The sequence below is a fragment of the Asterias amurensis genome, chromosome 2 (genome assembly GCF_032118995.1).
Source record: "Asterias amurensis chromosome 2, ASM3211899v1".
NCBI classification, from domain to species: Eukaryota; Metazoa; Echinodermata; class Asteroidea; order Forcipulatida; family Asteriidae; genus Asterias; species Asterias amurensis.
Window position 1 is genome coordinate 26,114,316 of NC_092649.1, and position 13,395 is coordinate 26,127,710.

At 39.4% G+C, this 13,395-nt stretch overlaps 1 protein-coding gene across 1 annotated transcript; it reads left to right on the plus strand.

Annotated features, from left to right (window-relative positions):
* Window positions 1-10,302: 10,302 nt before the first annotated feature.
* LOC139952704 (adenosine receptor A3-like) lies at window positions 10,303-11,337 on the plus strand. Its single transcript, XM_071951910.1, has one exon. It carries the CDS (start codon window positions 10,303-10,305, stop codon window positions 11,335-11,337), a length of 1,035 nt encoding a protein of 344 aa, XP_071808011.1.
* The last annotated feature ends 2,058 nt before the right edge of the window (window positions 11,338-13,395 follow it).

A 13,395-nucleotide genomic window follows, 5' to 3' on the forward strand; every position in this document is an offset into this window, starting at 1 on the left:
TTAGGCCGTGTCCGAAATGGCGACTTCAGCTACAGCTAGGGCTAGATCGCGCGCGTCTGCTATTCCTTAACACTGGTAGACGCGCTGATCTAGACGTGGCTGTAGCCGAAGTCGTCGTTTCGGACACGGCCTTAGCATACAACCTTTCTTGGTAACGAGTAATGGGGAAAGGTTGATAGTATACAAATATTGAGTGGCTCAGAGTGGAATGGTAGGAATATTATCGCAAGGTAAAATTTGGACTGTTCTACCAATCAAATGGCAATGATCTGTTTGTCAGTTATATAATATAAAACATTGTGAGGAATGGCTCCCTCTGAAGTAATGTTGTTTTCGAGAAAGAAGTAATTTTCCACGAATTTGATTTCGAAATTCAGATTTAGAATTTGAGGTCTCCGAAATCAACCCCTGAAAGTACACAACTTTGTGGTACAAGGGTGTTTATTCTTATATTATTATCTCGCAACTTCGACAGCCGATTGAGCTCAAATTTTCACAGGTTTGTTATTTTATGCATGTTGAGAAGACTAGTCTTTGACAATTACCAATAGTGTCCATCTTTAAAAAAGTATGGTTACAAATGATGCACAGTGTGGAATACGTGAATTTGATTTGCGTGGACATGGGGCATTTTTGTTCAGAATACAGATATATTAACTTTGCTGCAAATCGTTAATCCCCCAAAACGTGTTTGAAAGAAAGGAAAGTAATAAGAAAGAAGTACGATATTACTCACATGTGAGGCTAGTACTCGTATTGGAAGAGGAACAAGAAGAAGTAAAGCAAGGAGGTATGAGAGGTCTGTCTGTATGTTGTTGGGTTCTCTCTAAGTTCTGCGATAAACCTCTGTCACAATGACCTCCTATTCGTATGTGACTAAAAATAAATTATCGATAGGGTTTCTTTTACCCCTCTCTTCGGAATGTTCGCACTAGTGGATAGATTGTTCACTACTCCTGGTAATCTGTAGACTTGATTCAAGTCACATTCTTGTATGAGAGGTCCCTAATAAGCATACTCCAACTTTACTATGAAACAACACGTACTATATGGTATACATAGTACAGTGCGCGCTCGTCAAAATGTGGTCCCGGTTTTGGAACAGTATTTTCCTGGGGATGGCACGGGATTGTGACTTGAGTCAAGTCTAAGTAATCTGTTGCTTTTATTTGGTACTTTAGCTGTAGTTTTACAGGTCATTAACCCCTCTTTTCTTGTATTATGTAATATGGGGGTACGACTAGGGTGTAAGAGTGGAGTGTGAAAATGTGTGTTTTGGTACAGAAGCCTTGTGACTGTCGAATGAGACGCCGGCCAGCACTTTGTATCTGCGTGTTTTGTGGGTTGGTTTTACCATGGAGGTAGCTCCATGGTTTGACCATGGTTTGCCCAAGTTTTGTGCCGGGTTTTGCTTCTGCGATCATCTACGGATGAGAAACCGATAAGTTGATTTAATTTCATAGTGTTATTAATATGTACAGTGTGATTTAATAAATATTGCTCGTCTGTAAAAACGGAGGGGCCACGCCCGATGTAGACGCAATGGCATTTTGAGTATAATATTTTCTGCATTTATTTCTGAGGAAGAACGAAGTGTGTTTCACAATATTCTAGTGTTTATAAAGCTATAGGGCTAAGTAACTGATGTGTATGGTTTATTCTTGTTCTCTTTTTTTAGACGGCTTGTAAGTGGGGGTTGCCAGCGACACTAGGACACCCCGGAGCCACTACCGCCTGTGGGCTTTATGAGGCGACCGAGTAGTCAGGCTCCACCACCCTGTGAACTGTGGCTGTGTGCTGCATGGGAGTGTGTTTTGTGATTTGAGAAACGGAGTCGGCAAGTGTTGGCTGATAACAGACAGCGAACCTCGCAAGTATCTTTTGGATGAAGATGAACTAAATAAACTATTCCTAGAATACTGTGGTGATAGTATTCCATTAATTTATAACATAATTATTATAATGCTTAAATATTTGTTGTGGGACCGATGTTTGGGTTAAGGACACTATTGACAACTGTCAAAGACTAGCCTTCACAGTTGATTTATCTCATCATATGCATAAAATAACAAACCTGTGAAAATTTGAGCTCAATCGGTCGTCAAATTTGCGAGATAATAATGAAAGGAAAAAACACCCTTGTCACACGAAGTTGTGTGCTTTCTGATGCTTGGTTTCGAGACCTCAAATTCTAAACTTGAGGTATCGAAATCAAATTCGTGGAAAATTACTTCTTTATCAAAACCTACGTCACTTCAGAGGGAGCTGTTTCTCACAATGTTTTATACCATCAACCTCTCCCCATTACTCGTAATCAAGTAAGGTTTTATGATGATAAATATTTAGAGTAATTACCAATAGTGTCCACTGCCTTTAAGCCTCGTATCCTTAATATACTTGGTGACGGGTCTCCTGCCGAGCCATACTTTCATTATTGTTTTTGGGTTACGACAACAAGAAGACAAGTGTATTCCCTTTTTATTGTGAGACCAATAATTGTGTTGAGCCTTGTGTTATTAATTATGATACTTGGCCGTAACAAATACTATGGGGTCCAACTTCAGTAAGGTAGCCTTGATTTATGGGGGTTTTAAGGGATGAAACAGAATTGATCGTGTAGATGTTTTTGCGTTGTTTATTTATTCAATCTATTTAATTGTACTTCCAATTCTACGGTGTGAGTTTTTCTGTCGTCACTTTTGGGTAGGCAAACAGCCCGATAATTGATGCTGCGCGTTTAGGTCGGCTTGTGACAGCCTCACGAAATTTGCAAAGGGTATACACATTTCATCCCCAACCCCCTATGAATAAACCGAATCCATTCAGAATTGACCAGAGAAGCAGGAGTTGAAAGCATATAATCGGCCTTATTATTTTTTTTTTAATAAAAAAACAAAATAATCAGATTGTGTGTGTGTGTGGGGGGGGGGGGGGGGGGTAAGGTAAGTCCAACAAATTAGGATCAAGAATTTTCATCGACTTCCATGAAAACAATAGTCATAAGCAATCAGATTCACACAACTACTACATTTCACATCTTTTTACAAAACGAGGCTTCTCTGTTTAAAAAAAAAAAAATACGTCAGCACCCCACCCCCCTCTTGTGACGACAGGTCCATGTCGAGAACCAACCTTTGCTACGTTGAGTATAGGATTAAAGGCAGTGGACACTTTTGGTAATTGCCAAAGACCATGGCAGTCGTCTCACTTGGTGTATCTCAACATATGCATAAAATAACAAACCTGTGAAAATTTGAGCGTAATTGGTCGTCGAAGTTGCGAGATATGAATGAAATTCAAATAAAAAAAAAGCTTGTCACACGAAGTTGTGTGCTTTCAGATGCTTGGTTTCGAGACCTCAAATTCTAAATCTGAGGTCCCGAAATCTCATTCGTGGAAAATTACTTCTTTCTCGAAAACTACATCACTTCAGAGGGAGCCTTTTGTCACAATTTTACATCCAATCAACCTCTCCCCATTACTCGTTGGCGAAACAAGTTTTATGCTACCACTGCCTTTAAGTGAGGGTTTGCAGTTATTACCATGGACACAAGATCTTATTTTCAGTTGTGTGTCGACTGACTTAATGCATACTGACTAAGTAGAAACCAGGAAATTGTGTTACTTGTTTTTGTTTGATCAGCCCTGAAACCAATCAGTCGAACCTCTGAAGAAGGAAAAAAAAACAGATAAGTAAGGGGCCCTCTGTACAAATTCAATTGTGGGTACCATGCAGGCATATTGTTTTGTAGGTGAAATTGATCTTGTCCGCACAACCCACTGCTTTTATAGTTTTCTTATTGTCAAGCACCATGGTAACAACTTAATCCATGTGCGTTAGGTCTGAAGTGAGCAAGTCATGACGGAGTCGCCAGTTATCCCGACTGACTGTTGCGGCAGAAAGACGCAGAAGCACCCGCTGGATGGATGTGTATAATAAAGTCTCGATCGGTCTTTTTCCCCTAAGCCTGTTCGTTGTGCAGTTAAAATGTAATTATGGACAACTCTACATTGGTTCGGTTTGCAATGTGCTAAATGGTGCATCTTTCCGGTGGTTCAAATAGAAACGCTATATACCGCGGACGACAGAACATCGAGAATCCAAAAGGCAGGTAGGTTTTTACCTAACATTTCATGATTATTACAGGCACTGTATACACGTTTGGTAATTGTCAAAGACCAGTGTTCCCACTTGGTGTATCCCATTATATACATAAAATAACAAGCGTGTGAACATTTAGGCTCAATTGGTCGTCGAAGTTGTGAGAAAAATATGAAAGAAAAAACACCCTTCTTTGGACGAATTTGTGTGCTTTCAGATAGGAAAAAAAGACTTCTAGCTAGAATTTCTTTTATCATTTTAGTGAGAAATTACCTCTTTCTTAAAAACTACGTTACTTCAGAGGGAGTTCTTTCCCATTTTGTTTTATATTACCAACAGCTCTCCGATTCGTTACCAAGTCAGTTTTTAAGTTAATATTTGTTTTGAGTAATTACCAAACGTGTAGCTTCCCTTTAAAGAGTGACTGCATTTTCTAGCATTCTGTGTATATTATGTTTGTTGTGGTGTTAGTTATAGTTGGGTTTTGTTTGTGGAGGTTGGGGAGTGGGTTAATGTTTGTTGGGGTGTTGGGGTGTTATGTAGGTTTTTGTATTCAACCACTCAATCAATCAATCAATCAATCAGAGGGAATTTGTATAGCGCCAAAATCAACCCAACTTCGTTCAAAGGCGCTCAAGACAGTTGGATGAAACTAATTTTGATACACTTGTTGAAATATATAACATTTGAGGAGTTTCTTGAAAATGTGAATAGTGTTAGCATCCTTGATGTGGTTAGGGAGAGTGTTCCAAACAGAGTGAGTGATTTGCAAATGACAGAGCATGGGTTCTGGGCACGATGAACTGATGGGAAGATGTGGTGATCTAAGCTTTCTGCATTGTGGTTGCAGCTGTAGTATTCGCGTTATGGGGGTTCTGTACAAAGACCTCTTGACAAATTGTGATATCCAAAGTAAAATTACATATTTACACTACATCAGTCATTTTGGGATTTTTGTAAACGCTTTTTGGGAGCTTTTCATAAGTCATTTCTTCGTAATATCTCCTCCATTGTAATCATACCTTTTTGGGGCTTAAAGGAACACGTTGCCTTGGATCGGACGAGTTGGTCTTTGAAAAGCGCCCTGTAACCGTTTGTTACAAAATCGATATGGTTAGAAAGATGTTGTAAAAGTAGAATACAATGATCTACACAAATATGCCTCGAAATTGCGTGGTTTTCGTTTACCTCGTCGACAAACACGGTCGGCCATTTATGGGAGTCAAAACTTTGACTCCCATAAATGGCCGACCGTGTTAGTTCGCGACGTAAAATGAAAACCGTGCAATTTTGAGTGATACTTGTGTGGATCATTATATTCTACTTTTTAAACATCTTTCTAACCATATGCATTTCATAACAAACGGTTTCAAACGCTTTTCATAGACCAACTCGTCCGATCCAAGGCAACGTGTTCCTTTAAAGACAACCCTATGAAACTGCGCCCTAAATATTATTAAAACAATACAAGCATGAGATAAGTACAACAAAAGTATGTTTATACTAAAGTAGTTATCGGCCAAAACACAATTTCTCATGTACCATATGTGACTGGTATCCCGCTCATATTCGCTAAGCAGAGGTGAGCACTATTTTCTGCTCAAGCAGATCTGTGCATAATGTGCCATGATGAGAAATTAAAAAAATCCCATTTAAAAGGGCTTGAGTTTTCAGCCCGGGGCAGATATAAGTTGGTTTTGAGCCACTAAAATGTTGATCAGCTTGGTTTGTGCTTCCTTTTATATCTCCACCCCACCCGGATTGCTTCTTCAATCACGAAATACATCCTACAAGTATACCTTAAATGCAAAGTGAAAAGTCACTCTTTGAAGATCCACATGAGGGACAACTCTTTTTTTCGAGTGGTCTTCCGCTCTTTTAGATTGAAGCTTGCATCTTTTTGAGTGACTTTTCACTTTGTCCTGAAGTGAAACCCTTCAACCACTTGTTTTAAAGAGGCAATTAAGGGACAACTCGAAATGTAAAGAGTGGTGTTTTTCACTCTTTTACATGTAGAGAGTATAGGCATACAGGTTTGGTTATTTTTGTAAAAATAACTGTTGGGAAAAAAGCTTTCGAAAATCTCCCAAATCCCTGTTCTTTCTTCCCTTTTTCTAGGGAAGTGTATACAAAGTTCCAGATGCAAAACCAAGACGTAATTGCACGCAAACAATTAAAAGTCCCGACACGACGTCACATTTTGTCTTGATTCTTTTTTATTCTTTTAAAGGCAGTGGACACTATTGGTAATTACTCATAATACTTATTAGCATCAAACCTTCCCTGGTAACGAGTAATGGGGAGCTGTTGATAGTATAAAACATTGTGAGAAACAGCTCCCTCTGAAGTGACGTAGTTTTCGAGAAGAAGTAATTTTCCACGAATTTGATTTCGAGACCTCAAGTTTAGAATTTGAGGTATTGAAATCAAGCATCTGAAAGTACACAACTCTGCGTGACAAGGGTATTTTTTTTCTTTCATTATTATCTCGCAATTTCGATGACCGATTGCGCTCAAATTTTCACAGGTTTGTTGTTATATGCATTATGATAAGATACACCAAGTGAGAAGACTGGCCTTTGACAATTACCAATAGTGTCCACTGTCTTTAAACTTTTATTTCAATAGAAAGCAAAATATTGTCTACAGCTTATTTTTCAGCAAAGCAAGCTGAGTAGATTGATTGACTATAACAGTAGGCTAATTCGAATCTCACATCAAAGCGAATGATTGAAAAGCTGTCGCCTGCATGTGTGCCTCAAAAAACCAATTAAGTAAAATGTTTGTTTTAGCACGTACTTCATCAGTTAAACACCTCCACGTTCGTATACCTGACCGCCTGCAGCATATGCTGACGTCGATTCACAAATCAACAAATCAACTCTTGATATTATTTAACTACTGCCAGAAATTTCGAAACGAGGAATTAATAATTAAACCATTCAAAGATTCAAAGAAATCCAACGGCCTAGAATTCTCCACATGTTTTTTTCCAGAGTGAAAGAAAAACACAACCATTAAAGAGCGCGAAGAGGTAAACAAATTATCTACGTACAGCGTAACCAGTGTGGTTACTATTATAGCTGTGATTTGATTGGGCGAAGCGTAACGGCAAATACACAGAAACATCGACTATATTACTTGACCCTGCCATCATCATCACGGTGAACCAAAAAAAAGACAATCCTTTAATTAGTGAATTCGACAGGCAGCGTAAAAAAGTAGGCGCATTATGGATTTTTACTAAAATAGATTATTAGATACAATGTGGAGTGTTTGAAATTTTGAAAAAAAAACAGGTACTTACATTCTTAACAAATAAAAACGTCTGCTTATTATAAGGTCCCTAATGGCAATTTCATATACGAAATGAAGAAAAGAAAAATGCGTATGAACTTGAAACAATCAACCCAAACATAAAATATATATTGATTCAGAAAACAAATGTTTCTTTTTGCAGATTAACTTCTTTTTATGACCACACTCTCGATAATCAATAAACCCCATTTACCAGGAGCTCAAAGTCTACAAAGGCAGTTTTACGAAATCTTTACAAATTGAACTCAATTACCTTATACAGTTCTGAGCAGACGACAAGCAGTTTCGGGGGGGGGGTCAGCTGAAAGGGGGGTGCAGATAGTTTTTGCGTGGGTTATTTGAACAGATGCTGGAAAACGCTGTTATGGATTGCTTGAGCTAAGAATAACTATCTCACGGGGTAGACTACTCACACGAGAGAAACAGTATCCTGTTTCATCAAAACCTGGTGCGAATGTGCGTTATAAAAATTGAAGATGAGCCAATCATGGTTAATTTGTGCGAGTGGAATCGTGTGAAAGATTAGTCTATATAACAGGACACAACGCGCACAGAGTGCCTTCGGGCGGACAAACCATGACAAACCATTAGAAGCTCGGGCCTATCAGGAGATGAACTGTGTGGAAACTTTTAAGTCAAGCCCAGAAGCTTTTCCAAATTTGACGGGGGAAAAACAAGTCCAGCTTAAAGACACTGGACACATTTGGTAAAATTGTCAATAACCAGACTTCTCACTTTGTATCTCAACATTTATGCATGAACATTTGAGCTCAACTGGCCGTCGAAGTTGCGAGGTAATAATGAAAGAAAAAACACCCTTGTCACACGAAGTTGTGTGCTTTCAGATGCTTGATTTCGGGACCTCAACATCTAATTCTGAGGTCTCGAAATCAAATTCAAATATTTTAGTGGAAAGTTACTTCTTTCTCGAAAACTACGTTACTTCAGAGGGAGCCGTTTCTCACAATGTTGTATACATCAACAGCCCTCCATGGCCTGTTAAAGGGAAGGTACACGTTTGGTAATTACTCCAAACAAATATTAACTTAAAATCTAACTTGGCAACGAGCATTGGAGAGCTGTGATAGTATAAAACATTGTGGGAAATGACTCTCTCTGAAGGAGCATATATTTCGAAATAAAGGTAATTTCTCACTAAAATAATAATAGACTTCTAGCTAGAAGTCTTTTGTTCCTATCTGAAAGCACATAAATTCATCCAACTTTGATGACCAGTTGAGCTCAAATTTTTACAGGTTTTTTGTTTTATGCATATGTTGAGACACACCAAATGAGAAGACTGGTCTTTAACAATTACCAATCTTGTACCTTCCCTTTAACAAGTAAGTTCTTTGCCAACATTTATTTTGAGTTTATTACATAGTGTCCAGTGCCTTTAACCACTGATTTAATACGCAATATTCCCATCTGGGCAAGTTTGACATTTAGATACGGGTTGATCATTATATCCTGACAATATGTCCGGCTTTTAGTTGGTCGTCGAATTTGCAAGAAAATAATGAAATAAAAGAAACACTCTTGTCGTACAAATTCGTATGCTTTCAGGTGCCTAATGAAAGCCTTCAGGCTTGAAGTCGTTTTATAATGTTGAGTGAGAAATTACCTCTTTCTCAAAAACTATGTTACTGCCGAGGAGCCGTTTCTCAAAAGTCGGATGCTTGTTACCAAGTAAAGTTTTGTGCTATTATTTGAAGGTGTTTCCAATAGTGCCCAGTGTTTTTTACTAATTACTTGACAGGTGATCTTTGCTGAAATTGATTTTGTTTAACACGCAATCAACGAGGAAATTGAGTTTACAAGAGATATAACAAATTTAACCCTCCCTTTTTTAGATGGATTCGCGGAGGCCCCGATACTTAATCACGTTAATGTCAAAGTGAGAGTTCAGTTTTGTATAGCCGCTTTGTTGCAGCAATGAGGTATAACCCCAGCAAAATCCCACACATGACGTCAATGTAATGTCATTTTGACGCACGCCGTCAACGGCATAAGTGGTTCTAGTTCTCGCGAGACATTGAGGTTGCGACCTCATTTTCGATAGATAATTACGAAAAGTTCAGATGAGTGTCCATTTATATCAAAATTGCATTCAATTGATTTTAACAAACACATAAAACGTTTAAGTGTATAACAGGACCGAGTCTTGTACTGTAGATGTATTGAAAAGGTATCAGCACATTTTCAATACGATGGCGTAACACATACTCGCATATACTGTACATGTAGTAGGCCTATGTAAACATTATACAAATGTATTAGAACAAAATCTGTCTCAAAACAATGGTCAGAAAAAGTTATACTTTCGCTAAAATGCTTCCATTTAGCCTGATCAACCTATAGCACGACCGACGTAGCGCCGAGCATTGGAAAGGCAAGCTCTAGTTTGCATAACGGCTCTTTCTTTTAATGTAGTGAAACATTCGCTCTACCCTCCGAGTGGTGTCAGTTTCGGCCTTTTGAGAGTGAAAGTCAATCGGCGTCACTCTTTCTGAGTGAAATCGGAACAAAATTCACTCTAAATCGAGTTGAAAGTACCCGGTTTTTACTCTAAAAAGAGTTTTCCACCAGTTGGCTTTTTTCAAGAGTGGCATGGCGGAATGGTTGTTCACTCTTTAACACCGTTAACAAAACTGCATGTGTTTATCTCTCCAGGCCTGATACCCCACGAGGCAACGAAGGCGATTGCCTCCCATCCTTGATAAGTTGCATCGGTGTCCTTGAAATTCTCAACTTCCATGTAGGGTGCCCTTTAACAAAGAGTGCATTGGTGCTCTTGCTCTTTCAAAAACGAAGCATATAGCAGGCCTAACCCTTTAAGTTGTTTTTGTTTCAATGCAAAGTATTTGATTTGCTTTCAGATGATGGACAACTCAACAGATGCCCCGGACGGAACCCCAATGCAACACCGCTGGCTCCTTCCAACATACCTCGTGGTTGGCATCGCTGGACTATTAGGCAACATTCTTGTCATCATCATCATCTCATCGGTCAGGAAGATGCAGACGGTCACAAACTTCTTCATCCTCCACCAATCCGCAATAGACATGACCAGTGCGGTCTTCCTACTGACCATCCTCCTATCGGAGACGGCTCTACCCGGCGATTACATCATGCCATCGGCTGCTTGCAAGTTGTGGTTCAACAAGTACCCGGTGTGGGCGTGCTATATGGCATCGACTATCAACCTAGTTGGGTTGACATTGGAACGGTACCACGCCATACTGCGCCCCCTTCACCATGGGACAGTCTTCTGTCAGAGTCGGGTACTAAGATTCTTTCCTCTATGCTGGCTGTGCGGGTTTTTCCTGATCAGCTATCTGATATTCATCTTTGACGTGACTGAGGGTAGCATCTGCCAGATCAGCCGAATCGCCATTGGGTTACAGGCGTCCCTAGGCATCAGTACGGTGATTTTCTACTACTTTGTCCCTCTGTGTGTGATGATCTTTGCCTACTGCAGTATGCTCTGGGAGGTGAGGCGACAGTGGAAGACCACGACGGGAGAGCACAACCACGCCGACGTCGCGAGCAGGGATCAAAGGATGCGCCTCCGCGTGGAGAAGAACGTCCTCAAGGTATTGGCGTTGGTCGTGGCCGTCTACGCTGTGTGCTGGAGCCCAAATCAGCTCGCTTACCTCAACTACAACTTCGGGGGCTCACTGGACTTCAACGGTTGGTTCTACCACCTTTCCGTTGTGTTGATTACGTGCAACATGTGCATTAACCCGTTCGTGTACGCCCTGAAGTACCAACAGTTTCGTGAGGGGATGATGCTTGTGTTTTGCCGGCACCGCAATGCCATGGTACACGCCCGAGAGGATAGCACCAGAGAGTCCGGCGTGCGCAATATAACCGGCACAATGGCAGTTCAAATGGAAAATGGCTTCAGTAGCTAGCTGTTAGGAAACTAATGATCTCAGTCACTTGTACGCAAATTTGTCTATATCTTTTATCTTTATTTTAGTCTGAAGATGTGTAAAAAAAAAGTTTGCAAACGCACATAATGTACTGTAATTAAACAAAATTACGAAGAGGTTGGCGTTATTTATTATGCTATTCACAATGTGCATACACTTCACAAGGCGCAAGACTGGCATGGACAGAATTTATATAGTTTGTATTTTGAAGCGTTACATGGCTTTTCTTACATCTTTTTGTGGTCGACGAAATAAAACAGTGTCATAAAAAACATGAAAATTCACAGTATTTTAAATTATAAACCTGTTAGTGGTCTATTTTCATTTCTTTTTTGGGGGGCCTAAATTCGACAGAGCCTAGTCGGAGATTTTTGAGTCTGGGAACCAGACTACTTCTCTAGTCGAGGGCGCCCTACGCGTATGACGTCATGACATTATGCATAAGTTCATAAATCCTCAATGATAATTGATGGAGATCAATGCTCGTGAGACTGTGCACGAGCTCGTGTGAAGTGAGCACGGACCCCCCCTGTTATAAACAACCGGAGATAATAATTGAATATGACTCCCAAACCGCGTGCGTCGTTGGGACAAGGCGTTAATACATGCACCTGAAAGGTACTGGTTACCTTTGGTAATTGTCAAAGACAAGAATTATCACGTATCCCAATTTAATTATGCATAAAATAACAACTCTGTGAAAATTTGGCACCAAAATGGTCTTCGAAGTTGCAAGAGAATAATGAAAGAAAAACACCCTTCGTTTGTGGGCTTCCAGCCAGATGCCTAATAACAAAAGCATCAGCTGAAGTCTTTATCATTTTAGTGAGAAGTGACCTCTTTCTCAAAAACTACGTTACATCAGAGGGAGACGTTTCTCGCAATGTTTAATACTATCCACAGCTCTCCATTGCTCGTTACCAAGTAAGTTGTTATGCTAAAAAAAGTTGTATTGAGTAATTACCAATAGTGGCAAGTGCCTTTTTACGGACAACTTGTTTTGGGGCTTCGGGACTGCGTCAAGCGTTTGTTCTTCGAATCGGAGTGTGGTTTATAAATTTCTAAAGACTAACTTTGCCTCCAAATGTTTTTCCTTACTCTTTTTTTCTTTTCCTTTTCTGGTTGTTGTTTATTATTTGGTCTATTTCTTCCCAGCTGTAAGACACTTTAAGTGTTTAAAAGTACTGTAAGAACGCGAGTTTCAGTATTTACTTGCTGCCATCTTCATTTTAAATTAATATTTAATTGTATTGGTTTTATCGTTTGTTTTAAATTTACAAATTAATGTAATGTGAGCTTGTATTTTGTTGTAGTAAGCACATCTTTTTTTTTTTTTACTTCCATAGCAGATCCTCACATAAACAAAAAGTTTGTTTTAATGATTGAAACAAAAATAAATAAGTTTATTAACAGAGAACAAACAAAAGTTCCGCTATTATACTCATAAAAAGACAATTGTCTTTCTGATAGCAGATGACTGATAATGCTACGTAAGCTGTAGACCTATCACACAACACAAAATACCGGCCTTTGACAATAATTATCAAAAGAGTCCAGTGCCTTTAAACAGCCAATACAGGATGATCTCAAATATATAGATATTACAGTTTTCTAACAGCTGCAGACCATCCAGGAAACATACAAAATATAACGAGTCTCTTACCTCACGTTAAAACATGATAAAAATGGGTTTTCTCCAGAACGCTCCGAGCCAAATTTCTGAAAAACGTGGGGTCAAACAAACCCGCGTGACAAAGGAAACGTGACGTGGTGGCTATTTGGTGTGGAAATGCCAAAGCTGGAGAACTGTGTTCAAAACCAGTAAGGGAAATTCGTCACTGGCGTCCAGGGTCATTATAATAGATAAGCCGTTTTTGACTTTTGGCTGAAAAAGCCGCGCGGCCGGGTGCATTTTTGACTCGAGATATTTATTACTAAAATGCAAATTTTGAGAGTAAAATGATTATTAACCGGTATCTGCGATGTCTATTTGGCCATATAAAAAGGTAACAGTTGACATATTGAGAACATCCTTTA

Coding starts and splice junctions, on each gene's coding strand:
- LOC139952704 (XM_071951910.1), top strand. CDS start 10,303: ATGGACAACTCAACAGATGCCCCGGACGGAACCCCAATGCAACACCGC.